At 35.5% G+C, this 27,051-nt stretch overlaps 2 protein-coding genes across 7 annotated transcripts in view; one reads left to right on the top strand and one right to left on the bottom strand.

The window, feature by feature from the left end:
- LOC140767735 (DNA ligase 1-like) overlaps positions 1-8,862 on the top strand; it is a 28,201-nt gene extending 19,339 nt beyond the window's left edge. The window contains exons 11-19 of one of the 4 annotated variants that reach the window (XR_012105615.1): positions 1,061-1,122; positions 1,308-1,379; positions 1,504-1,577; positions 1,684-1,740; positions 7,480-7,557; positions 7,669-7,746; positions 7,846-7,960; positions 8,041-8,232; positions 8,562-8,861. Coding sequence is in view for 2 of the 4 variants with exons in the window: in XM_073107752.1 (XP_072963853.1) it covers positions 1,061-1,122; positions 1,308-1,379; positions 1,504-1,577; positions 1,684-1,740; positions 7,480-7,557; positions 7,669-7,746; positions 7,846-7,914 (490 nt within the window). In the remaining 2 variants the exon portion in view is untranslated. Of the gene's footprint in view, positions 1-1,060; positions 1,123-1,307; positions 1,380-1,503; positions 1,578-1,683; positions 1,741-7,479; positions 7,558-7,668; positions 7,775-7,845; positions 7,961-8,040; positions 8,233-8,561 lie in introns of those variants that run through there. The other 3 variants (XR_012105614.1, XM_073107752.1, XM_073107753.1) reach the window with 3 other exon arrangements.
- A 297-nt stretch (positions 8,863-9,159) lies between these two features.
- LOC140767438 (probable protein arginine N-methyltransferase 6.2) lies at positions 9,160-25,525 on the bottom strand. Of its 3 annotated transcripts, XR_012105575.1 has the most exons (14): positions 25,104-25,525; positions 23,795-23,860; positions 23,616-23,684; positions 21,657-21,692; positions 20,862-20,927; positions 19,345-19,413; positions 19,114-19,191; positions 11,044-11,122; positions 10,754-10,848; positions 10,442-10,526; positions 10,090-10,295; positions 9,846-9,964; positions 9,596-9,750; positions 9,160-9,519 (listed from the first exon to the last, which is right to left on the bottom strand). XR_012105575.1 is itself a non-coding variant. In XM_073107344.1 (13 exons), exons 1-13 carry the CDS (start codon positions 25,305-25,307, stop codon positions 9,705-9,707), a joined length of 1,218 nt encoding a protein of 405 aa, XP_072963445.1. In that variant the 5' UTR covers positions 25,308-25,524; the 3' UTR covers positions 9,160-9,704. The 3 variants fall into 3 exon arrangements, 2 of the variants coding, with proteins under 2 accessions (XP_072963445.1, XP_072963447.1); XM_073107344.1 differs by having other exon boundaries at positions 9,160-9,750; positions 25,104-25,524; XM_073107346.1 differs by having other exon boundaries at positions 9,160-9,747; positions 25,104-25,517.
- Positions 25,526-27,051: the final 1,526 nt, after the last annotated feature.

A 27,051-nucleotide genomic window follows, 5' to 3' on the forward strand; every position in this document is an offset into this window, starting at 1 on the left:
ATATATATATTAAAAGTTTAAAACCTACATTATAATATTTTATCTTTAGATTATTTTTGTAAATGATATTTTATTAAAGATAAAATAATAGTTAAATATAATAGCATTCAACATATATTATGATTGAAGATATTCATTAAAACTAATATTAGTGATTGAAACACTCCATAATATAATTGAACACATAATATTAATCGATAATAGTTTAATAATTAAAATTAATATATAGTAGAATCAAATACTTTATTTTGTCGGCACAAGAATAACATGAGAATATTGCATTAAATACTGTCGATATTGTTCAAAACTCATTCACTGATAGTATTGCTCATTATAACGTCTTACATAATCTTCATACAAATAGAAATTTTATAATTCTCTTATGATATGATATGACTATTGAACATGCACGGGAATGAATGGCATCAGCATAAACACAAACACACCATAAGCATATACAGATTGTAAATATAGAGTATAATAATGATGTTTTGGCTCTGATGGGTGTGATTGATATGATGGTAATTATGATGGACTCATATCATCCTGTAGGTGCACTTCTCTTAATGTCCTACTATCTATAAACTCAAGTCCTCTGTAAAAAGAATACCTCTCTAAGAAGGTTGTATAACAGGGACGCATTTCTCATCTCCATTATCACCGCCACCCGACTAAGTCTCGTTATTATTACCATCACTATCATTATTATTATCTTTAGTTTCATTATCATTAATTTTATCTAAGTCTTCTAAATGATCAATTAATTTGATAATAACTAATAAAAATAGAAAAAAATTAGAAAAAAAAGGCTCCACATGGCACTTTCAGCACAGCCCCATGCCAGCCCGGCATGGCTCGGCACGGCTTGGCCATCCATGGTTCAAATACTTTTTCTATGGTCTTGACCATCTATTAGGACTAAGTCTAGATTCATGGTTACATTAGAGCATTAGAAAACAGGAGCCATGTGCATTGGGATGTCTTATTTTTTCCCCAGATGTATCTATCGCTGAGTTATTTTCTTCAGTTGTTGGTCATTTAACTATAACAATTTCTGCAGCATTGGCGATTCACTAGATTTGGTGCCTATTGCTGCTTTCCATGGCCGAGGAAAACGGACAGGTAAATGTCAAGAAATATACCAAGTTTGAAATTTAGGATTTTAAAAATAACATACATCTTTCTTTTAGTACTTTCTGCAGCATGTTATATAACTTTCTTAAGCTGTTTTTGTATTTAGTACTTCTGTTGAATGTTTCTCTGGTTTCTTTTGGCCATCCTATAGCTAATACTGCTTTTATTTGTAGGGGTTTATGGTTCATTTCTCCTTGCTTGCTATGATGAAAACAATGAAGAGTATCAAACAATTTGTAATATAGGTAAGCCAGAAGATGTATTATAATCATAGCTGATCCTGAATAATTGGGAAGAGAGGCTTGTTTGTTGTTGTATCTCAAATCAGATTGAAATCATGCCACAATAATACTCTCCTTTGGCAATTAGGTACTGGATTTTCTGAATCACAACTTGAAGAGTGTTCTGTAAGCCTTCGAACTAAAGTGATTCCAAAACCAAAGGTGACCCTATAATCATGTTTCCTTTTCCTTGGAAGTGTTGTTACATGCTGTCTTATTTCTGTGTTATATGTTCTCTTGTAAAACCTTTTCCTTTTGTCCTTTCCAGCCATATTATAGGTATGCCGATTCAATGAACCCAGACGTATGGTTTGAGCCATCAGAGGTAATTGATGATGTCTCTGATAATTTATAATGTTACAACAATTTAATTTGCATTTCGCCTTGTTGTCTCTTTGATGTTCTTAATAGCTCTTAATCAAAGTAACAACATAATGAACGGTAGTGTTGGCTCTTAGAAATTTCAGATGAAAGAGATAGACAGATAGTGGAAAGAATTTTACAAGAGTACTCACCGAGTTGCTATGTTTTCCTATTTATTTGTCTGATACTTTTCTTGAGTTGTCAGGAAGTTCATTTTCTGGTAAGTTTGTAGCTGTGAAGAAGTTACCTGTTAAGGCATAAATTTCTTTTGATAAATTTGTTCTGTGGATGTTGCCAATTTTCTTGAGTTTCCTGATCATTATAACCAGTAATTGAGGATAATTCTTATATTAAGATTACTTATTTTGTTGAGGCCTGATAAATCTATGACTTTTCTTATTGTTCTGAAAGCAATAAGACCGAAAAGATCATGAAAATGCCATTCGCATGGGCAAGGACTGAGATAATCTCTCTCCAGTGCTTTGAAAGATGTTCAAGGTTGCTGCCTTGACGGGGCAGCACACTGGCCATCCTGTAGATTGGAAATGTGGCTGGGAAAGGAGGCGGAGTAGCAACATGGCAGTCTTGGCGGGTTGGCTGGCGGCTTGCTTTGGCTTTGGCCTACCTAAGCTAACATGCCGATTTTGACTAGGGTTGGCAATCTTGTCGGGTTATATACGAGTCTAAGTTAACTTCATCATAATACAAACACGACCCGATTATTAAACGAATAATACGACACGACCTATATAACCTATTTAATAAATGGATCGTGTTAACACGAAATGATAACCTATTTAACATGACATGAATAACATAATATTTACCCTATATAAAAATCAACTGTTATCGATTTAATCTATATAAATGGTGTATTATACAAACAAAATAAACTCTTTTCAACTCAAAACTCATACAACATAAAAATAATAATTCTAATAATTCAATATAATATAAATCCATACAACATAGTTTCAACTCTCATGACAATTACAATATAGTTTCAACTTTACAATTCAACCACCAATATCCAACATTAAGTATTTAAATACTAATTTTAGTTCCTAACTCTCAAATCTAACAATCCCATGACAATTAGAACATAGTTAAATTTACAATCTATTACAAATTATAAATAGTTTGAAATAAACAAACAACAACATTAAACCCTCCATTTTATTGTTCAAAGATCATGACCTTGTCAAAAAGAATAAAGAGAACATAAATAACTAATATAGAAGATAGAGAGAGAAAAAGTTGAGATTCTCGTACCAAACATCAATATTAAATATATAAGATATTGACTATAAAAATATAATATAAAAGTTATAAAAAGAAATATCTTGAGAAATTTGAGAAAATACTTAGATTGCCTCGTATCTAAGAATTTGGGAAACTATGATATCTTCAAGAAAAGCATATAAATGCAAAAACCACTATTCTCCCTCGATATTAAAATCTATACAAGTACCTTATTAAGTATTAGATTTATGTATTTGAGCATTCATCAGATTCTATAGTTTCACTTGCATTAGTCATAGAGTCCAAATTAAATAATTAGCAGACTAAACTTTTTGAATATTTATATAAGAAAATAAAATATAATTACCTGTAGTATGAAACAATCAATCTTAAGTACAAATTAAAGCTTTTACAGTCTTAGATTTTAAGACACTTTTATATTGGTCAAGTACTCTACCACTAATGCTAAAAGCAGATTCAGAAACAACTGTGAAGATAAGAGTACTTGATATATCACATACCATGAAAGAAAGATTTGAATGTCGAAATTGATAGGATTTCTAATAATTAAGAATATTCAATTTAGAATTTCGATCAACTTGAGGCTTTTCTAAACACAATTCTAATTGTGACTTTTGTGATTTAGTCACATACTCGAAACTCTCAAATGAATCAAACTCAAGATGATCACCTTCACATAATAAAACATCCTTTGATGTGAGTTAGCTTCTCATCAACCCAAAAAACAAATTATTTGCACATGCATTATTTAGTGTTATGGACAATAATTTTATCTTTGTACATACTTAATTTTCATCGACAAAGTGTGTTGTGAGACATAAGTAACTAATGATGGTTATGGAGGTTCACAAGTCGGACGTTAAACTAATTCTTCCAGGAATAGAATATAACCAATTTTTTTATTTATCTTCTTCTTTCTATACATTTTCAAAATATCTGCCATAGTTGTGTTTCTACTAATGAGTCTGACGTCATCATATAAGTAACTGGTGCAATACTTTTAACTCCTTCATAGTCAATAAATTGAAAAGGCAACTCATGCATAACAATTGTTATTGTAACCAATTCACGGTATTTCTTCGAATTAAAATTAGAAATTTGAAAAGACATAGATCCTTCTAATTTAGTAAGGAATAATTTAGTTTTTTACTTTGGACATATAGGTATATGACATTTTATATTTTCAGTCTGTACTTGATATCTGATATGTATACTACATTACAAAATTTACATCTACCCCTCTTCACCTATCTTCTCCAATTGGAATAGTTTCCTATACACTTCTCAAATATTAGATGTTTGCTTTCTTTTTTCGTTTATTACTAGAGTTCTCTCCACCTACTATGGGAGGAGAAATCTTCTCATAAATACTTTCTCCATATTTAGTGAATATCTTCACACTATTATGAACTAAAATGAGAACAAGAGAAACAATATCATGACATAGGAATGGAAGTTACGAAACTAAATTAAATTGAAGTTCTGACATAAGAAAAGAATCAAAAATCGTGTCATAACATTGGAAGCTTTTGAGTGAAAAGATAAGAGAAATTATCTAAAGAATATCATGATGGAGAAGTTATTAATTTTAATTACTATACTTTTAGTTCAATGTAATTTACTCTATTACAATAGCTTACATAGTTATATACATCTTTTGCCTGACATATGCCTTCAAAGGTGCTTCAGGCAATATAAGTAAGAAGTAAATGCATCATGGCCTCATTTTTATTTGATGCACAAATGATACTGAAACAAGAAGTCAGATACTCCAATCTTCCATAATAGAGCTATGGTATGAGAAATCTACTGTTTACTATTGTCCAATAGCATTTAACACTTCAAACACAATCATCCGAATCCAAGAAAGCTGTTAAAGCAGTAAACAGATCAATGCGGTAAAACATTCCAATAATTAACTAATCATTGCAAATCTAACAAATCAATTAAATAGATCAATTAAACATTGTAGTAAACAGATCAATGCAGTCGAACATTGTTCATTATATGACTATTTGTTTAAACAGATCAATGCAGTAAATATTGCAGCAGTGTATTGAAAGGCGGCTGCAAATTGTCACCCCACTGCCTAGCACTTAGGCTGAAGGTAGGCGCCAAGGTGATGTAGTATTTTAATATATAAAAAAATTAAATCTAATTATATGAGATATATAATATATTCTAATATAGCTAAAAATTAATACTAAGATTGCAAGTAGCTAAAATAGAATCATAACTAGTCCTTTTTTCTCATTTAACAATCACTGAGATTTTAAAAAATTAGAAAATAAAAAATCCCCATACTACCCTTAAGCATTACTTCAAATGCCACCCTGTCATCTATTTATATTAGGGTTAAAATTGGAAATATAGAAAAAAAAGCTTGAAAAAGAGGGAAGTAGAGCGAGCGAGAAATAGCTCAGCTTCTCGTTGCCACACACACACACACACACACACACACACACACAGAGAAGCTTCAGCGGAAGAGCAAGAAGGGGCAAGGAATGCAGATGATCTTGTGTTGCCGCTTGCTACTTGTCGTCATTGCCGCTTGTCACCGCTCATGTTGCTGCTGCCGCTTAGGGCAGAAAAGGAGGATCTAGTACGAGAGAAGACTGAGGAGATCGATGTCAGTTTTTTTAAGTTTGCCAGAACCCGACATGTGTCTATCAACCCGACCCGTGTCTAGCGGTCCGCCAGGTGCCAAAGCTGAGCGCTAATGTGGCATGCCCTCCATTGGCAGGCCGCATGCCACTTTGAGGGGTGGTCGTTGCGCTGCCTAGCCATGACGGCCGCCATTATTGCTTTTCAAAACATTACATTGCAGTAATTAAATAGATCTAAAATATTGTAGTAAAAATTTTCTACTAGTACATTGGAACATATCAATGCTAGTAGCAAACCAATTAAACAGATCTAACTATTACAAGCCAAGTGATTAAAATTATGGCCAAGCAAATCTAACAATCAACAAAAAAGATCTTTGATTAAAATCTGCCATAAGAACTACCCTAATTTATGCGCTAGAATCGAGAGATTTTGTAGAGAAATAAAAACTAGTTAAACATTTGAATCTTCAATAAAAAATAGTGCAAAATGAACCATGGGCTTGGTAGGCGGTGACAACAAGGGTGAGGGCAGATGGTTCCGATGGGGTGAGGAGATCCACTGACGGCAAGTGATAAATGATAGGCGGCAAATAGAGGCATCGTGGCAAGCGGCAAGTCGGGGCAAATTTCTTTTTGCCATTTCTAGCTTTCAATAAGATGGCTGGGGTGGAGTGGAGAGGGTATGAATGTGAGACCGAGGCATGCGTGAGTTAGGGTAGGTATATTTAGGGTTTTTCAATATATATATATATATATATATATATATAACGGGTTGGCGAGTTGATCCGACTCAAACCGTTTACTTAAATGGGTCAAACAGGTCAAAATGGGTCATTAGTATAAATCCGAGCAAAACCCAATTAATAAATGGGTTAAGCAGATTGACCCATTTATGATTTGAACCCGATTAGACTGAACTCAAATTTGATTAAGAGTCGAATTATGGTGTCGGGTTATCGGGTCAAATCTTGTTTTGCGACCCCTAATTTCAACAGGTCATATGCTATAAGATGAACTAACCAATTTTCATCAAAAAAAAAAAATGATCTCTCCATAATTCCTTCTCTAGCTATCTGAGATTCTGAGCCCTAACCAATCGTCTCCTCTCTCCTACTCTCTCGAGTGGCAACAAGTGTTTACCCTCTTCTTACTCTCTTTCTTCTAATTCTTATTCTCTGTTTCTTGCCTTTCACATTTACTTGGCTTTTTCTCTTTCTTCCTTTTCACTCTGCTATGTTTCTTCTTCTCTTTCTTCCCTTTCACTCTCCTCTGTTTCTTCTCTTTTTTCCACTTTCTCTTCTTTGCCTTTGTCTTCTTTACTTCCGTTTCTACATTCTTTGCACCAAATATCTTCTCTAGTCTCTCTGGCCTTGCAGCAGTAGTTACAAGACCAACCGAAGCCTCAATATTTCCTTTGCTTTTCGCAAGCTCTTCATATAATCAAGAGGAGTAGGGCACTATTAATATTTTGGTGCAATGTGGTATTAAATTTTTTATATATAGTATATTACTATATATATTATACATCAGATATGATTATTTTTTATTAATATTTTATTAAAAATGTTAGACCGTCTTAGCGCCTATCTTTCGCCTAGGCGCTAGGCGGTTGAGTGACTACCCACAACCCACGGCTGCCTTTCACCGCTTTTCTCATCAACAAGGTGACTATTTATGGATCCATTTGAGTAAATCTTGAAGTCTCATCACATCTCAGCGCTCTCTCCAGCTTGACGTTAACATTACTTTACATTGGAAAGTGAATTATGTTCTTAAACCTATTGCCAATTCTGGAATTTTTCATAGTAATCAATTTGCTTTTGCAACAGGTTTGGGAGGTAAAAGCTGCAGACTTGAGCATCAGTCCTGTTCATCGTGCTGCTAGTGGTACAGTTGATCCAAATAAAGTTAGCACCATAACATAATCTTTCTCAATGGATAATCCACCATCATAATGTAGTTTTTCTGGAAGAATAACTGATGAAATGCTTTCTTTCCCAACTTGTGCTCTCTAACAGGGTATTTCCCTTCGATTTCCTCGTTTGGTACGTGTGCGAGATGACAAAAGCCCTGAACAAGCAACAACATCTGAACAAGTAACGGAATAAAGGATAACATTTATTGGTCGACACTAGACCTGCTTGATATTGTTTTCTTCTAAATTTCTTCCTAAGTTGTTGGTCAAACTTCTCTAGGTTGCTGAAATGTATCGTGCTCAAAAGATCAATCATGCCAACAATCAAGATGATGAAGATGACGACTGATCCAATTTTACAGAATTTGATCTATTTTAACATGATCTTGCTTAAGGTTTGCAGCTCCATCCATCTATTGAATTTTTAAATAATTCATAATTGTATGGTTAGCTAAAACTCTCCCCTTGCTGCTAGTTGCGGCATTTCATAGGTAGCACCTCTGGAGAATGAATTATGGTTACTGCACTGGTGTACAGCAAAATGCAATAGACTACCTCTGACTGGTCCTCCATCTTGGACTAGGGCAAGATTGCCCTCTCGTCCTTAAGTTTGACGCATGTTGAATTGAGCTGTAAAACCAAGTAATTTGAGGTGCGATTTTGCCAGGTTATTAGCTTCTTCTTCATCTAAGACAGATAAAGGCATAAAGCAAATTCAAATTAGCACATTAGATTAATTATTGTTTGTTGGAAATTCATGAGCCTCTAACCATGATCTTATTGAATGATAGGTAGGTTTTGGATTAGCACAATTCATACCTAATTATTCCATTTTAACTGTTTCCTCACAGATGTAGATCTGCGATATCTTATTCTAATTTAACTTGTTAAATTACTTTTTTCAGCTCGCAATTAATTTTTTTCTGGCTATGACAGGAGAGATTTATGCGCAGCTTGTTACTCTGCTGATTCTGAACATTTTGTTGTGAATTGCAGATTTGGTAATCTTGGAGCTTCATTCTCCAAAGCTGTAAACAAGATTTTAGGTTTTCGGTAGGGACAAATTTTGATTGGCAAGAAGCAGTATTATGCTTCTCCCTTGCATATCATGCAACAGGATGTTGTCTGATGTATCATTATTTAGGCAAATTTATGTTAACTTGATAAAGATCCATCTTGTATGCCTCTCCTCGTCGTAAGGACTCATCAATTTGCTGTTTTCGAATTGCTTGTAACTACAATCTCATTGAAAACGATGCTTAAAGTTCTTCACTTTTAATCATTGATTTTATTTGATCACTCAAATTCACCAGTCAACAACTACGCCTCCAAGTGAAAGGGAAAGGGAAAGGGAAAGGTAAGGCTTTCTCACATAAGTCATAACTGCAAAAGCCTCAGATGAGTTATTCCCTTTTGGAAGGATCTGCAGGAGCAAAATCGCATTTATGATTTTCTTTTGGAAGAATCATTTATGATTATTAATACACGGAAACTGAAGTTCGCTTATATATATATATATATATGAGGAAGACGCTACTTCAAATTCCATTTGGCTGTGGCAACCACAAGAAATATTACCAGTGAAGTCGATCTGTACCTTGCAATTGATAACAATAGTCTTGCTACATTAAATATACTCAGATGTCCTTTACACATCATGTAAATCCTAATGCAATATGATTGTGCATTTTTACATTGAACTATAAATGAGGGCTAACAATATAAAATGTTAAAACTAGTCATACAAAGGAATTATATTTCGTTAGTGAGCTTCCCTACTCAGATTACATTCAAAAATTATTCTTCACCAATTGGATTTGATTAATGAGTTACTTTGACACCCATGGTCACTTGCATTGCCCATAATTTGGGCTTTTAAGGCAATCAGAGCCAGAAGTCGATGCAGATGACAAGATGTTAAAACGCATTTCCTCTGCACCATTTAACGGGGTTCCTGCCGAAATAGCAGGTCAATAAACCAGTGAAGCTTCTAGTATACCTCCAAAAGAAAGCATTGTCATGGGTCATGCCTAATTGTATTTTCTTTTTTCAGCAAACCATATTGTCTCTAAAAATAAAATGTTCACAGGGGCTTGGTGAGCTGCAGAATTTTGTATCTGAAAGTCTTCATAGTCAACATTATCGCATCACAGATTCTTTTACAAAAGATCGACCTCCAGAACTGCTAAAACAGGAAAAGAAATGAGAGTATTAGTTAATCTGAATAACACGATACAGAAACAATTCAAAGTGAAATAATCCGCCAGTAGTGTAACTTACGAGTATTCAAGGTGTATATTTAAGAACCGTGAGTTCTCTCTACTCTGAGTTAGTGTTATAGAACCTTCTATAATTTGATCTTGCTTCAACTCTATAGGATCATACAAGTACAAAAGAGTCTGAAAGAGAGGTCCATCAGTTGTTATTCATACATAGATTATGCACATGACAAGTCAAAACATCATGCAAATGCAAATCAGAGGACTTTGCAAATTTATCTGAGATTAAGAAAGGCTTCAATTACCTGCTGCCAGTGGGTAGGGGTATCCTCAGGTGCTGTTGATAGCACAATTGTTTCATCTGATTTTGCCCTTTTCTTGTTTTGGCCAGAACTTTGTGGAAGACGGTCTGATGGACTCAAAGAGTCTACCAGCAGATTGTAGTTCGGGGAAGAAATTGCAGGCCCATCAAACTCGACATCAAACCAAAAGGCAAACCCATGCAGAGGAGCTTCAGATGAGAAAACAAAGGAAATAAGTCCATGTGGCAAGCAAAAGCCAACTTAGAATTCTTTTCTCTTATTCATCAAGAAGTCATGCTTACTATATATCATAAAAATAATATACAAGATCAAATTTTGGACAAGGACACTTTACCATGCAGCATTGATGAAAATTTAAAGTTTGCAGTAACGGTTTCGAGCTCTTGAGTTTTTATAGTATAGCAATCCACTTGCTTAACCTGTTCATGAAGTTCACAAAAGCGATTTGCAATTCAAGTGAAATCCTCCAACATTAAACCAGTAAAAATGCTAAAAGAGAAGTTTCCATGTGCAAGCAACATTGCGCTTAATACAAAAAGTTCAGCTCAAATACAATCTTTATTGATAGACTATGACACATTAAACGAATTCAGAATAAGGGAAACCAGTGTAATGCCAGAAGAAGTAAAGAGAATATGGCACTCACCAATGATGGCCAAGTCAGAACATTTTCTCCTGTAATTGTCTCAACAGAGGGCTCCTCGAATGCACATTGTTTTGCAAGAGGCACCATAGAAGACACTGCATCCATGCAAAACATCATTGCCATTCAAAACAAAAATATCCTTGCCCAATTTTAATCCTAACTACTGTTCAAGATTTATTCTCATTTGCACAATACGGAAGGCAAACTATTAAAATTACTGAATCGACCTCACTTGGAAATGCAAATAAGTTTGCTAGTCACAATTTACAAATAAGTCCCAGTCAACTTACTTTTAATTCCATACACATCACGCCAGAAATCAACACTCTCTCGGTATCGCTCGGAATGTGTAACGGGTGCCATGTAGAGCTGCAATACAGAAAGCCATTATCTATATTGTTTTTATATTTTGGATACAACATGAACACTGGAGCACAATATAAAACATAACATGATGTTACTGTCAGCTTGAATTACAATGTACTGTTGATTTCAAATATAATGCATAATAAATATATTTCCAAAAAGCCAGACAACATATTTCAAGAAAACAATTCATAGTAGTGAAGGTTAAAAATTCCTATTTATGGCAGACCACACATTATTATTATTTTGGTAAAAAGATTATGTTACCTCAGCGTTAAGTACAATAAATGGTATCCCTATGTACACTTCGACATTTGCCTCCCACTGCCTTGAGTTGCCAGCCAATGTACAGCTTCATTAAACATCCTGCGAGCAGTGGTTGAAACAGATGTTGAACCTAGTATTTACAGCCAAACATCAAGCATTACAGATCTGATAGTCCAAGGAGGGTCATCTAGATCTGATAAAAACTTGATGAGGATAAGAATCAGATACACAGAATATGAAGTCTAGCACCCTGAGGGCAGCAAAGGAGAGAACCCTAAGTAGACTCTCTGCTTCAGCTTGAAGAGGGGAAGAAGGGCTCAACAGAAGAGACTCGGCAAAGAGGAATTCATCAAGGTGGTTGTGGCCAATGAGAGCAATCCGTTGGATTTGATTTAATCCAGAGGATCAAAGGAGAAGACCAGTGTCTTGCACATGGTAAAGCCGTGGAAGAGGTCACGAGAGGAGTGTTCTGCTCTGGCATCTAAGATAGGAAATAATCCCAACCAGCAGGCAAGATCTGATGAAGCAGAGAGGAAGCAGAATCATGGAAATATGACATTATTGCAGCTCTTCCAGACAAACCAGAGCCCATAAAGAGCACACCTTAGAAAGCAGAGGGTGTGAAGCTCAAGAGAAGAACCCTCAAGAAGCCAATCCCTATTACACCATCCTTGTATGTGAAGAGGAGTGGAAAGCTCCCATTTAAGAAGGCATCATAGAGAAGAAGAGGAATAGAAGGCTCCCATTCAAGGAGGACCCATAGAGAAGTCGGCAGAGAATAGCCCATAAGGAGATGGAGAAAATTATCCACACAAGTTTGAACTCCTGCACAAAGGAAAGGGAGACAGCTGAATAAAGTGTACCCATTCACTAGTCGGGAGGTGTCCCCGCATCTTGTTCCAGACAATTTTAGATTTTAGGGACTATTGGAAGTTTCCATACAGTTGTCATTCCTGCCACTAAGAGAGAGGGTGAGACTTAGAGGAGGGTGTTCCAAATTCCAACTCAGTCCAGACCCAAGAATCGGGAGACAGCGCATCCGGAAGACACAAGGTTTAGACAGCCTCAATGAGAGATTTCCCAAGAGATGAGCCGGCCCACCTTCTTCACCGCCAAGGAAGCATTGACATTAATGAACATTGATTTCAATGCCAGCGACAAGCAATATTTCGATTGATCCCAAGTGGTTTTGGCTAGATATCAGCCAAATCGACTAATACTCGATCAATATCGGGTCAAGATTGGCCAATCCCGCTCGATACGGGTTCTCCCTAATTGATGTTCCTGTTCTCTCTCTCTCTCTCTCTCTCTCTCTCTCTCTCTCTCTCTCCCCCCCCCCCCCCAGATGGCACCTAACACAAATCATAGCAACCTCAACATCCTCAAAATCGGCAATCTCAACCTCCAGCGACCTCAAGTAGTACTTTTTTTTATTTTTTTTCCTTTTCTCTCTAACACCCCATCTCTCTACTCCTTTCTCTCTCTCTCTCTCTTCCTTTTTCTCTTTTCTCCAATATATTCCTCCATCTCTTTCTCTCTTATAGTCTCTGTTACTGCATATGTAACAGAGAGTGAGATAGAGAGATGAGAGAGAGAGAGAGAGAGAGAGAGAGAGAATAAAGTGAGAGAAAAGGAGGAAGAGATTGAGGGGGGCCAATAGAGAGAAAAGGAGGAAGAGATTGAGAATGAGTAACAGAGAGGGAGGAAGAGAGAGAAAGAGAAAGGGAAAGAGAAGGGAGAGAAGAAATGTAACATAGAGTGCCCCCTTTGGGCTTTGGCAACTAGGGGTGGCAAAACTTGACCCGACCCGATAACCCGACACGATAACCCGACTGTTAATCGGGTTTGGGTTTAGATTAATCGGGTTCGGGTCATAAACGGGTCAACCCGCCTAACCCGATTATTAATTGGGTCGTGTTCGGGTTTATGCCTCTGACCCGCTTGACCCGTTTAACCCGTTTAAGTAAACGGGTCGGGCGGGTCGGGTCGACCCGTGAACCCGCGAACCCATCACACACATATATATTCTAAATTTCTAATTTTACCCAAATACCCTCCTACCCTAAAACTCAAGTCACCCAAAGTCCCAAATACTTTGGCCAAAGTCCCAACTCCTCAATCCCCACACCAGCCCGCCGTCGCCCCCTTCCCATCTACACCCAAGCTCCTTGCGTCGCGCCGCCGGACACCCGAGACCCTCGCACCGCCGGACACCCGAGAGGAGACAAGGCAAGGTTCGATCTCTTCTCCTCTCTGTTCCTCCTCTTCTTCTACTTGTTTTTTTTTCTTAGTTGAACATAAAGGCCCGGGCCGTTTCTAGAGCCCCAGAGGTGTTCTCTTCTTCCTATTAAATTTAGATGTGTCCTACTGGAAGAAGAACCCAAGTGAGTCCTCTATCTTCAATTTCTTGTTGCTTTTAAGGTCTTCCTGTAGTTTGACTACCAAGATAAGATTTTTTTTTCCCTTTCTTTCTGAGTTGGGTTTTGAATCTTTTGATTGATTTTAGTCTAAATGGTATCTTGGCTGCTAATGCCCTCAATTCCCTTTCTTTCATTTTTCTTGACTGGTCTTTGTTCCTCTTGTTTTAATTCTTGTATAGTTTTCTAGCTGGTTGGTATGTTGGTGGTGGTTGTTCTTATGTGATGGTCAATTAAGAGGAAGTAGTTATTAGGATTGGTGGAATGAGTTCTACTTGGGTATTTTAGGAGAGAAAGGAGGAGCTAAACAGGAATATTGAAGAGATTTTCTTTCTCATGGAGTGGGATCCTAAGTTGTCTTCATGGGATTTGGAAGAACTGGGCCAAAACTCTGATACCAAAATAGGCTCCATAATTGGGTTTGGGAGCCAGATTGGTGGCCAAGCTTGCTCAGTTGATCTAAACCTTGGTGGGTTGGAAAATTCTGCACCTCCAGATAGGTGGAAGAATCAGACCGTGTTGTGCCTGGTTGAGGGATGCAAGTCTGATCTTAGTAATTGCAGGGAATACCACAGGCGCCATAAGGTTTGTGAGATCCATTCTAAGACCCTTGTTTGGTAGGGCCCTCTAGCAACCCTTTATGTTTTCGAAATTAAAAGTATGTGAAATTTATCTAAAATACTATAGGAATGTTTGGTAGAAATATACTTGTTTTAAGAGAGACATATTTCTCTAGATATTGTATCTAGAAAAATAAATGACTTGTTTGATTAATTGTATTTCATAATGCTATATTTGTTAAACACATATTTTGTTAGCTATATTTCATAACAACATATTTAGTAAACAGGTGTTTAATTAGAAAAGAATAGAAGGGATGAGAGGAAAGGAAAAACGAGTTAAGAGTTGAGGATAGAAATAAGAAGAAATGAGATTGGGTTCTAAAATTATATTGCTTCGTTGCAGACGAAGTGAGAGTGGCATTGGAAGTGATAGTATAAGTCACTATTGCTGTCATGTCTCTTTTGCCTATTCTCTATTGGGTACATGAATACATGATGAGTTTCGCTTATTTGATTGGGAAAGGCAAACGATCTCTTTTATTTATGTTGGTTGTTTCCCATTTAGCTGTTAGCTAGCATGAAGCCAGTGACAAATTTTATCATCTTGCTTGAATCACAATGACTGAAGGATTAGAAGCTCCATTTTCAACTCTTTGATATTTCTTCCAGGAGATGCTCTCAGATTATTTGGTTGAAAATTCTTCATTTACCCAATATTGTTTCTTTATGCATTTTGTTATGTTTTTTTTTTAATTTGAGAAAAGTCTATAGGCAAAGATTTTATTTATTCAATGTATTCTTTTCATATCACTATTACAATAGTCTCAATTTTCAGAGATACTGAGGAAGAAAGTCTTTTGTGATTAATACTCTGATAGAAGTTCATCTTACCTGATTTTAGTTCAATTTAATTTAGTTTCATAGCTTTGGTTCCATGTTATGATATTTTTTTTATTGCTTTCATTTTAGTTATGGGTGATGATAGTACTAAAGATGGAGAAAATATTTCTGAGGAGGTTCCTCCTCCCATAGTTGGTGAAGAGAATTCTAGTAATAAAAGAAAAAGAAAACAAACCTCCAATGTTTGGGAAGTGTTTACAGAGCTACCAAAAGGAGAAGATGGGTTAAAGAGAGCCACATGTAAATTGTGTGGTGTTATATACATATCAGATAGTAAGTATGGGACTGGAAATATGAAACGTCATATACTTGTATGCCCAAAGTTGAAAACTAAAGATATAGGCCAATTATTTCTTGCCAAATCAGAAGGATCAATGTCTTTACATGTTTCTAAGTTTGATCAGGAGAAATATCGTGAATTGATGACAATGACAGTTGTTAAGCATGAATTGCCTTTTCAATTTGTTGATTATGAAGGAGTTAGAATATTGCACAGTTACTTATGTGATGAGGTCAAACATATTAGTAGAAATACAGCTAAAGCAGATGTTTTGAAAATGTACAGAAGGGAGAAGAATAAACTCAAAGATTGGTTACATTCTATTCCTGGAAGAATCAGTTTAACATCTGACTTGTGGACCTCCATAACCACTGATGGTTATCTATGTCTCACGGCACACTTTGTTGATGAAAATTGGGTATTGCAAAAAAAAATTATAAATTTTTGTGCAATGCCAACCCCACACACTGGAATAGCTTTGTCTGATAAGATTTATACATTGTTGACTGAATGGGGTATAGAGAAAAAGTTATTTTCCATAACATTGGATAATGCATCTGCAAATGATTTGTTTGTTGAGTTGTTGAGGAGCCAACTTATGTTGAATGATGCTTTATTATGTGATGGTGATTTCTTTCATGTTCGTTGTTGTGCTCATATTCTTAACTTAATAGTGCAAGAAGGTCTGAAAGAAATAGATGATTCCGTATTCAAAATCAGAGAAAGTATCAAATATGTTAAGGGGTCACAAGTCAGAAAACAGAGATTTGCTGAGTGTGTTAAACAAGTTTCTTTAAATAGCAGTAAAGGATTAAGACAAGATGTTCCTACAAGATGGAATTCAACTTACTTAATGCTTGACAGTGCTATTATATACCGCCGTGCATTTCTTCATTTACAATTGAGTGATTCAAATTACAAGTATTGTCCATCACAAGAAGAATGGGGTAAAGCTGAAAAGATTTGCAAGTTTTTGAAGTTGTTTTATGATGTTACATCTCTATTTTCTGGATCTATATACCCTACAGCAAATTTGTATTTTTCTAAGGTGGTTTTGATCCAATTGAATATAATGGAAGGCATGCGAAGCTCAGATAATTTTATCAGTCATATAGCCACACAAATGAATGTGAAGTTTGAAAAATATTGGAAACAATACAGTATTATTTTGGCGATAGCTATCATTTTAGATCCACGATTCAAAATACATTTTGTGGAATTCTCATACAACAAACTCTATGGCTCTTCTTATGAGATGATAAAGATCCGCGAGAAGTTGTTTGCACTTTTTGATTACTATGTTCAGAATACTTCTAAAGTTTCCAATGTGACATCTTCAGCTACTTTATGTAAAGTTTCAAATGATATTGAAGATAACAACTCTATGATGAAGGTAATTTAATACCATTCATATGTTCTTATCATTATATTTTTTTTAATATTTTTTATATATTCAGAATAATAATTCTTTTTTTTATGTAGGAGTTTGATTCATTTGAGAGTTTTGAGTTTGTGAGCAAATCACAAAAGTCACAATTGGAATTGTATCTTGAAGAGCCTCGAATTGATCGAAGTTCTAAATTGGATATTCTTAATTATTGGAAATCCAATCAATTTCGATATCCAGATCTTTCTCTCATGGCATGCGATATATTAAGTATTCCTATCTCCACAGTTGCTTCTGAATCTGCTTTTAGTGTTGGTGGTAGAGTACTTGATCAATATAGAAGTGCTTTAAAGCCTGAAACTGTAGAAGCTTTAATTTGTACTCGAGATTGGCTGTTTCATACTAGAGGTAAGTATATTATTGTTTTCTTATATAGATATTCAAAAAGTTTAGTCTACTAATTATTTTATCATATTATGATAGACAATTTGGTAGCATTGGAGGAGCTAACGGAAGATATTACAAATTTGGACTTAATAGCTAATGCAAGTGAAGTTGTAGAATCTGGTGAATGCTCAAATGCATAAATCTAAATCTGGTGAATGCTCATTAACTAATGTAAGTGAAGTTTTTATATATATCTTATATTTTAGATGTTTACTTTTTGTTCTTTTTGGCAGGGTCGTGATATTTGGAGATGGAGAGCTTAATGATAATGTTTACATATTTCAAACTATTTGTAATTTGTAATGGATTGTAAACTCTACATTTTGTTCTAATTATCATGGGATTGTATGGACTTTGTTGGAACTTTATTTTAAACTATATTGTATGGACTTTTGTTATGTTAAATTATTAAGATTATAATTTTGATATTGTATAAGTTTTAAGTTGGAAATGTATTATTTGTTTGTACGAATGTATGATACATTTTTTGAGAGTTGGAAATTTGTTCTAAACTCTATTGAATGGGTTTTGTTATGATGAATTATTAGGATTGTAATTTTGATGTTGTATAAGTTTTGAGTTGGAAATGTATTATTTTGTTTGTATGAATGTATGATACACTTTTTGAAAATTGAAATTTGTTCTAAACTCAATTGGATGGGTTTTATTATGATGAATTATTAGGATTGTAATTTTGATATTATATGAATTTTGAGTTAAAAATAGGTTGGGTTTTATTATGATGAATTATTAGGATTGTAATTTTGATATTATATGAATTTTGAGTTAAAAATAGGTTATTTTATTTGTGTAATACACTATTTATATATAATAAATTAGTAAATATTAAATTTTATATAGAATTTATATTAAACGGGTTAGACGGGTCGTGTTAACGTGTCGGGTTAACACGACCCGTTTAAGTATACGGGTTAGACGGGTCGTGTTAGTGTGTCGTGTTAACTTGACCCGTTTATTAAACGGGTTAGGCGGGTCGTGTCGTGTTACCCGTTTATTAATCGGGTCGTGTTCGTGTTTACTAAATGCAACCCGTTTATTAATCGGGTCGTGTTCGTGTCAAGGTAATGTTGACCCGACCCGAATCTGACCCGACCCGAACCCGCTTAACCCGACCCGATTGCCACCCCTATTGGCAACCCTATGGCAATTTCTTCATCTTCATAGTACTAGACCAACTAAAAGAAGTTTCTCCAATTGTCCTATTATTTTAGTCATCCCTTTGGGGCTTTGGCAACCCTGTGGCAATTTCTTCATCTTCATAGTACCAGACCAACTAAAAGAAGTTGTTCTCCAATTGTCCTATTAATTTAATAATTTAATAACCCCTCTGGGGCTTTAGCAACCCTGTAGTAATTTCTTCATGTTCACTTCCATAATGTTATACAAAGTAAAAGAAGTTGCACCAATTGTCATAACTCTCATCACTCTTATCACTGAACTTTAGCTTTATCATAGAACTGTGCAACTTCATTAACATGAGGACATTTAAAATTAATTTCAACTTGCCCCAGTACAAAGAACTCTTCATGGAACCGAAACAAGTTGCAGTTAGTATGCTTGAAAGCTTATTTTCTTCTTTTTATTAGATTTAAGGAGAGCAGTTCAGTCTGAAAGGTAAATATTAAACTCAAACAGTTCATGCTTTTCTAAATCTTATCCGAAATTGCCTCAACTAATTAACTAAAGGAGAGTAATAAGCATGAACACATTACCACTGCATGTGAGGGAAGAATAAGCCCTCCCGGCTTGAGCCATTTATCCCTGGCAAAAATTACACTAGCCAGCATACTCTACAGTCAACCATTAAGAAAAATGGGGTTAGGTTCGACGAGTCAGAACCAAAATATGCTACTCCAATGTAGCTATATGTTCTCAGGTTCAGTTGTAATTTATAAAAGTACTCCTCAACATTCAAATTTTAAATAACAGATAATCGCATGTACCTCATATAGAAGCATGTAGCCCATCCACTCAGAAACAATGACATCAACCTTCTCTTCAATGTTGACATCCTGAATTTAGGATCTCCAAAGAAACCATATGTGAGATTGCGTAACAAAACAGAAAGCAGTTAAAGAACAATGGAACCTCATAAGCATAATAAACACCGCATGTTACTTGAAAGATCAAAGAAAAGAAAAACAAAGCCCACACACCAACAAATTGCCAGAAAGGAACAAATGACAGAGGAGTGACAGAGGAATGACAGAGGAGTGCCACAGCTATACTATTAGAGACTAGTATCCAAATCTATTTACCATTTCTTCAGAGAGGAAATCCTGGTTATCACTCGAGAATGGAGATAGAACAGTTCAAAAGCCTCTTGGTGTTGACTACATAGAAAGGTGTGAAACATCATTACATTTACACAGGCCATCTTTACATCCTAGCAAAATGAAGGAAGTAGCTTTGCCCCACCACTCCTTTTCTCTGTGTACTTTTGCGCCTCTATTGCCCCTAAATCTAACTAAATAGTAAATTCCCATCCATATATCATGCAGGTTAGAATAATGAAAGCAATTCCCCTCTAGACCTATCTTTCGCACATATGCTGAGCCTCCTTTTTCTTGTTGTCATAGCTTTTTCAATCCAACTACAGCATGTCAAAGATTAAAGAACACCCTCCTTGTGCTGCCATTATAATTAGAGTTTTATCAAACCTACAATAAGAACAACCTAATCACCCTCTATTAGTTATAGTTTCCCAGTGACACCTCACTTCATCTTTCCTCCCAATTCTCTGGCACCTCAATGAACTCAACCCATCCTATCTCTCCCTCTCCTACTCTGCTGCTGACAGTCTGGCAGGCTCCACAACCACATCAATCTGTTGTTCTCCTTTTCCCCCTTTAAAGAAACACTTCCTTCATATCCTTTTTTACTCACAAAATCTATAGCATCTATACACTTATTTTCTTGTTCCTAAACTAGAAAGTTGCAATTTTTTTAGAAGATATGAAGTCTCCAAACATTTTCTTGCTAAGACAAAGTTATATATTAGAAATTTCCTGAGGTCCTGGACATGTGTCATACTTTACTAAGCTCTAACACAGTCACAATGGTCAGGATTATCTTTTCAAGTAATTCCCAAGCAAATCAGAATGAAAAATTAGCAAACTATCTAAGTATTAACCATATGCTAGTTATTTTCATGTAAAAAAGGTCAGAACATAATGTTCAGTGCACAATGTAGAGATGCTTTATTGTAAGGAATTTTCAAGTAAACATGCACAGAGAACAATGATTCCTCCTGAGAAGGAACTTACAACTTCTTGCTTATCGGTTTTGTAATTTACAAGATAAACAAGTTGAGCAGGGCAACATAACACATTGTAAAATTATGGAATTGAAGGAACCAATGATGAAAAAAGGAAGAAGAGGTGCATAACATATGATCTGCATACATCATACAACAGAAAAGGAAAATAATAAGAAACTGACTTGGCAACAGTTCTCGCACCTCAACTCGTCCATGCAAAACAATGATCTTGTCAGACAAATTATTTTCTTTAACAACTTCAACAGCCTGAACATATTAAACAGTAAATACACATATCAATATAACCTAGAAGATATGTAACTTCCCACTCAGAACATACAAAGAAAACCAAGTCAAAAACAAGCTAAGGCCTATCAAATATATGGTTACAAGCAACATAATAAATCTGGCATAAATAAGAAAATTGGAGGATTGAGATTTCCAATTTCCAATAAAATTATTCTGGCTTAGAATGCTAAAATGTTTTACATTGTAATATCATATCTGAGAATTTAGACATGCTCATCTTGTTACACCCAAAACAATAAAATAACTTAAATGGCATAAGCAGATCCCAAGCATATTATATCTACCAGATGATTAGCTCCATCTGGGATATAAGATGTTGGAATGTATAGAATACACATGCAATGCTGACAGCAAAAAGATGAAGCATTATCCTTGCAACAACATTTTAGGGTGGGAGATTACCTTAACAGTTTCAATTCCAATATCTAATAAAGGAGCATAGTTAGGTAACAAAAAAAATTATGTTTGATAATGCAGAGTGGAGCTCCATCACTGTAGGTATAGAAATACAATATTTTCTTATAGTTCTAAAGTTCTTTTCCAATCATTCAGTTGAGTCATGCATTATCAGTCAGTTAGATAGATTAAGCAACAATTAGAAAGCATAAACAAATCCAAACATAGATTTGTCCAATATTGCATGAAATGTTTGTTAAGAAGAGAAAAATGGAAGCAAAAAATAAGTACCTGCACTACAATTTCACTAGCATCTACCGCATATACCTGGCAAACACATCAAGATTTTATAAAGTATGATAAAAAAACTTAATCAGTTGGTGCAACAAAAGGAATGGAACGAATTCTGTATCAGTGAAGAAGCAAAATAATAATATCAGCAATATATATATATATATATATATATATATATATCAATCTAGAGCATCAAGTATCTCTTATAACATATGTACATTCTTGCCAAAAGATCTGAATGTACAGTAGTTACCTAGCCGGATTCTTTTCCAGTATCAAGCATCCTCTACACACTTAAATTGTAAATTGCTCTCACAATCACAAATGCACATAAAAGAATACATGCACATGCAAAAAAAGCTGGCTACCAACTTAAACATCTACTTTCATCCCTCAAATTCTTTTATTTTCCAACATCTCTGTAGACTGACTCAAGATGAAGAGACTCTAGAAAATTGATTTTGCAAGATTAATATGTGTCTGTGGTAGGGCCCAATTTTTACAATTAATACCTCATCCTGTAAATCAGTGGATACATTCCACTGTTAGTCATGCACAACTAATGGTATCATTTTGAAATTTCAGATGGTGATACCTGCTTTTGATCTTGCTATTTTGATTTTAATCTCCTTTCTTTGCAACCATTCACATAGTACTTCATTTGTGTTAACAACTTCTAAAATTAAGCCTCGTTTGATTGAAGAATAAAAAGTAATTCATAGATTGCGTTATACTCATTTTTATTCATGGCTTGCATCTGGTATCCATGGTATCAGTAATACCATAGAAATGTTAACCGTGGTATTAGTTATACTTGGATTTGATGGTGTTTAGCTACAAACCATGAATAAGAGATATCTAATTCATGGATAAGAGTCTCCCATTCTCCAACCAAACGGGGCCTTACTATCTTTGATGTCATCAACCTAATGCATAACCCACATACTCCAAAACATGTTCACAACAAATCACCTATTAAGAATATCATAGTCAAAGTTTTTATTGTGCTCACATCCACCACTAATCCAGTAGAAAAGACTTTTAGGACTCAGAGATCTCAATAGAAGCATCAGTTGAACATTCACTATTATTGAGCTTGGATAACCACTGAGATGACCAGCCCTTTGAAGGGAAAGTGCAATGTTGTTCATAATTTGTTGAAGAGTAGAAGAATCTACATTGTACTAGTTCATTCAATCATTGGTGTATTGCATCACAAATTTATTTGAATCTCTAAGATTGTTATCTGAAAGGAATTTTAATTCATCATTCTGTTAATGGATGAAAGCCTCCATCATTCTGTGATGATTATAGGGTATGAATATTGAATAGGTCTGCACTAACAAATTTAGTAATCTAATCATGAACCAAGGTTGCAAGTGACGTTACAAAGGCCTTCAGGGGAGCAGTAGAGTAAAATTGTGTTACATTGTCATGAGACTGGATTGACCGGACATAATATCTTTCATACTTCTGCTAGTTTTATTTAGACATTTAGTTTTCATTGGTGCCACAGAGAGGGAAATGAAGATAAAATGACAGATCACTGAGTGACCCCACAAAAATTCAATGAAACTTGTCAATTTGAAACTCTTAACCTCTCAGTGTTAGTGTCTTGCACCTTAGCAAAAAATTCCTTCTTTCAATAGTCCAGAACATACAAGTACTTCAATCTCCAATTTTTGGCAGCAGAAGAGCAAGTCGAGATTTTAAATTTAGCCCATGACTCAGTTGTTCACCATGCCTAATTAAAAAATCCACTGATACATCTCATTCTTTGTTGAAAGATGATGAAATGGAATTATGAAGAACAATTGCTAATTCATTGATGTTGAAAGTGTAACAGTGCAAGTAATGAACCATATATGGCTGAACATTATTCTAATCATATCAACTGATCACTAAGATGTTAATAAGCAATGTAGACTTCGAAAGTTTCAAACAATTTGCACTTACCCGCCTAGCACCAGCAAAAGCACAAAATATAGAAAGTATTCCGGTGCCACAGCCAACATCTAGTACAACCTGCAAAGTTACTATTGATAGTAAACATAAACAAATCCAACTTAAATAATCCCTTGAGAAATTTAGCCTAAAGTGCCTCCTACATGCTAAAATGCATTGAGATATCTTACCTTGCCAGCAATGAAATTTTGATATCGCATGATGGCAGATCTATATGTTTCGGTTCGCACATGATCCTGCAATGTACATAGAATAATTAGCAAAAGTTTGGTTCCAGATGAAATTGACTAGTGTTAAGAAAAAATAAATTTCCACAAATTTCTTTTAACGATGTATGGTGGGAAAGTTGTCTTCATTTATAATGAAATCCATTGACATGCACACACACACTAAAAAGAGAGGCGTCATTGTCATCATCCAAGCCTTTTCCAAGAGTTCAGCATTATGGGGTCAGAATTAGAAGGCTCAATGATGAGAAAACTCCAAAAGAATTTAACAGACTTTTAAGACCCACTCCCGACCTGACATCAACGCTGATTACTATAAATTGAACCTGCATTGGCTATGTCTAGCTATTAATAACTAGGAACAAGAGCATGGTAAAAGAGCTTCTCTACTAAGCACATTTAAAAACCGTCTCCTCTAAAATCTTATTATCCAACTAGGATGACACAAAGAGGTCTCGTATTTGTATTTGCGCCTTGCCCGCATTCAAGGGACTTCACCCGCACGATGCTTTTACAGAAGGTCACATCACTAACCCTCAAGTGAGTCTTCCCATACCCCGGAGAAAAAAGGCTGTTGACAAACAGACAAATCTTCACAATCATGAAAAATGATGTGTTACTATGTTTAGCTACGACAAGTCAATAACATGTTGCGGCTTACTGAATTCACTACCGTATCTTCACATACATATTAAATGCACTTACTACATCTTCTTCATATGCTACTTATGACCTTGTTTTCTAGCTTTGACAATTTACAGCCTGTTCATGCAAGAATTTCTTCCCCAGTAAACAGTACACGTCACGACTTACCAAATCTACTAATGTATCTTCACATACATACATAATGCACTAACTACATATTCTTCATAATTGTACATCTCTCAGAATATTTAGAAAGAAAAAACAAAATTAATTCGTGACTACAAGTCTACCCCATTTTCATCATTTACTCTTTCTATATATTCTACTGAATAAATGATGCTCGAAACTTCCATTTTGACCATCTGCAAGTAGAGTTATCAAATTTCTCACCATCTTTGGTTCTCAAATCACTGAACAACCCATATTTACGAAGAACCTAATTTGTAGAACGGCATAACATCTCAATCATATAACTGAAAGCAGCATATATACAAATACTGATCCTCCCATCTTAATAGGACTAATACTTCAGTAGTTCAGACCAGAAACCTCCTTCCCATCAAGACACCATCAAGAAGAAAACGTCAAGAAGAAGGACGGGTAAGACCTTGAGCATCTCCTCATGGACGCCGAGATGCGAGTAGGCCTTGAAGTAGGCGACGTCGAAATCGGTGCACGGCGGAGCCAGAGGAGGATTGTGCGGAGTGCCGGCGCCGACATTGCCGTGCCTGCCGACTACCGATCCCCTCGCCCGCCCCCTTCGCGATCGCGGCGTGTGCCCGTTACTGAAACCCGGCGGCGCGGGCAACATCGCAGAGAGAGAGAGAGAGAGAGAGAGAGAGAGAGAGAGAGAGAGAGAGAGAGAGAGAGAGAGATATTAGGGTTTAAGATTTGTTGGAGAGGGAAGGGAAGGGGGAAAAGAAGGAAAGGTTTGTTAAGGTTGCGAGGGGGGGGGGGGGGGGGTGTTATGCGTGCTGGCTTTCTTTCGTTTCCTTTCTTTTTTTGCCTCCTCCTTTCGGATTGATTCGTGGAGAGTGATTTGCCTGGTCGGGCTCTGCATCAACTGCGTTGGCTTGGCTACGAACTCTAAAGAGCGCAAGAGCGCTGGTTTAAGACCGCTTTAGCCCTCGGATCTTTCTCGAGATCTGTTTCTCTGATTGAGATGTTGGCCTTGGGGGGATGGGTTGGCAGCGTGACTAAAACTTACTATCTTCTTGGTTTTTTTTTTTTAAATATCAAACGAGAATAATCGGATTGTGAAGCATTTAGTGTTAACCTAGGAGCTCGTCGTGGAGACTACTTTTATTAGCATTTCTTATCTTATAGATATTTGCATTTTGAATTTGATCCTAAAAAATATCATAACTTCAATTTTTTAAACCAATATATATTGATTAATTAAATTATAGATATAGAATGATTGAAGTGCCATTACTATCTCTTCGCCCTTTTTTACTCTATCTCTTTAGTTGTCTCTTAGAGCTCCTCGGTCATCATCGATCTAAAATAAAGTAAAGAAGAAAAAGAAAGAAAAGAGGAGATTCTGTGATATCAGTAATGACTCCAACGATGTTGCACCATCGCCACAAATAAGAGGGAGATGGATTTTTTTTTTCTTCCACGGTGAAAAGAATAGAAAGGAATGAAGAAAATAGATGGAGAAGAATATGAAAGGAAATGGGATGGAATGGTAGAGATGGCATGAAAGCTAAGAAAGTTGAGAGAGAGAGAGAGGATAGAAGTTTATGAAAAGAAGGAATCAAAGAAGTATCTCTCGAAAGAGAGAGAAAGAAAAGTTAATTAAATACTTTAATTTTTTAACAAATTAAATCAATGAAACATTTTTATTCCGTTTACTATTGTCATATTAAATCAAAGTTTTAAGGATTGAAGGCAAAATATAGAAGTCTAATAATAGATACTTATAAGATGAGATGTAAGATAATAATAAAAGTAAAACACAGGATATTTGTGATTAATTTTCTATAACTTACCAAGCCAAACAACTAGACGATTAATCACTCTTTTCAAATAGTGCACCAAAGTATTTACCAAGCCTTGATGATCTCTAAAAAAAGGGGTTTATGATCATCAATGTCAGTATCCGACGGCGAAGATAATACTAATTACCAGAGGAAGCCAAATAGTGTATTCAATATATAATTTCAAATAATATAAAATCTTAATTGAAAAAAAATAGCACTGTGGATATCTAATAAAAAAAGAAAAGGGACCCATAGGCCATGGCCCTCCTTTTTGCATGCATGTAGCTCCGGCCATACCTATATCGACTCCCACTGTGAAGTGTGACTGCCTTTATGGGAGCAACTTCTCCATCAGACTTTGTTCCTGAGCTTGTCTCTTTTTTTCAAAGCATAAAAGTTAGACTACAAATCTCATATAGGCTTCTTTCCCCCCCCTTCCAAATAGCTAAGCACTGATTGAGATCACATCACTTTATGCTAGTCAAGCACATCCCTGCGGCAAGATAAAATTGAAAAGAATCTTGATTGCATGCTATATATTTTCAACTTAATTAACATTTTACTATCACA

This window comes from Typha angustifolia, chromosome 9 (genome assembly GCF_048772165.1).
Source record: "Typha angustifolia cultivar Huaian chromosome 9, ASM4877216v1, whole genome shotgun sequence".
In the NCBI taxonomy this organism is placed as follows: domain Eukaryota; kingdom Viridiplantae; phylum Streptophyta; class Magnoliopsida; order Poales; family Typhaceae; genus Typha; species Typha angustifolia.

Bases quoted from the DNA above. Each gene is read 5' to 3' on its own strand.
- LOC140767438 (XM_073107344.1), bottom strand. From the start codon at position 25,307: ATGTTGCCCGCGCCGCCGGGTTTCAGTAACGGGCACACGCCGCGATCG. The intron at 11,123-19,113 runs GTAATGTGTTCA...TCTGTATTGCAG, and splicing joins TTCTTCCCTCACATGCAGTG to CTCTACATGGCACCCGTTAC. The intron at 10,296-10,441 runs GTAAAGTGTCCT...TCTCATCTGAAG, and splicing joins ATTTTCATCAATGCTGCATG to CTCCTCTGCATGGGTTTGCC.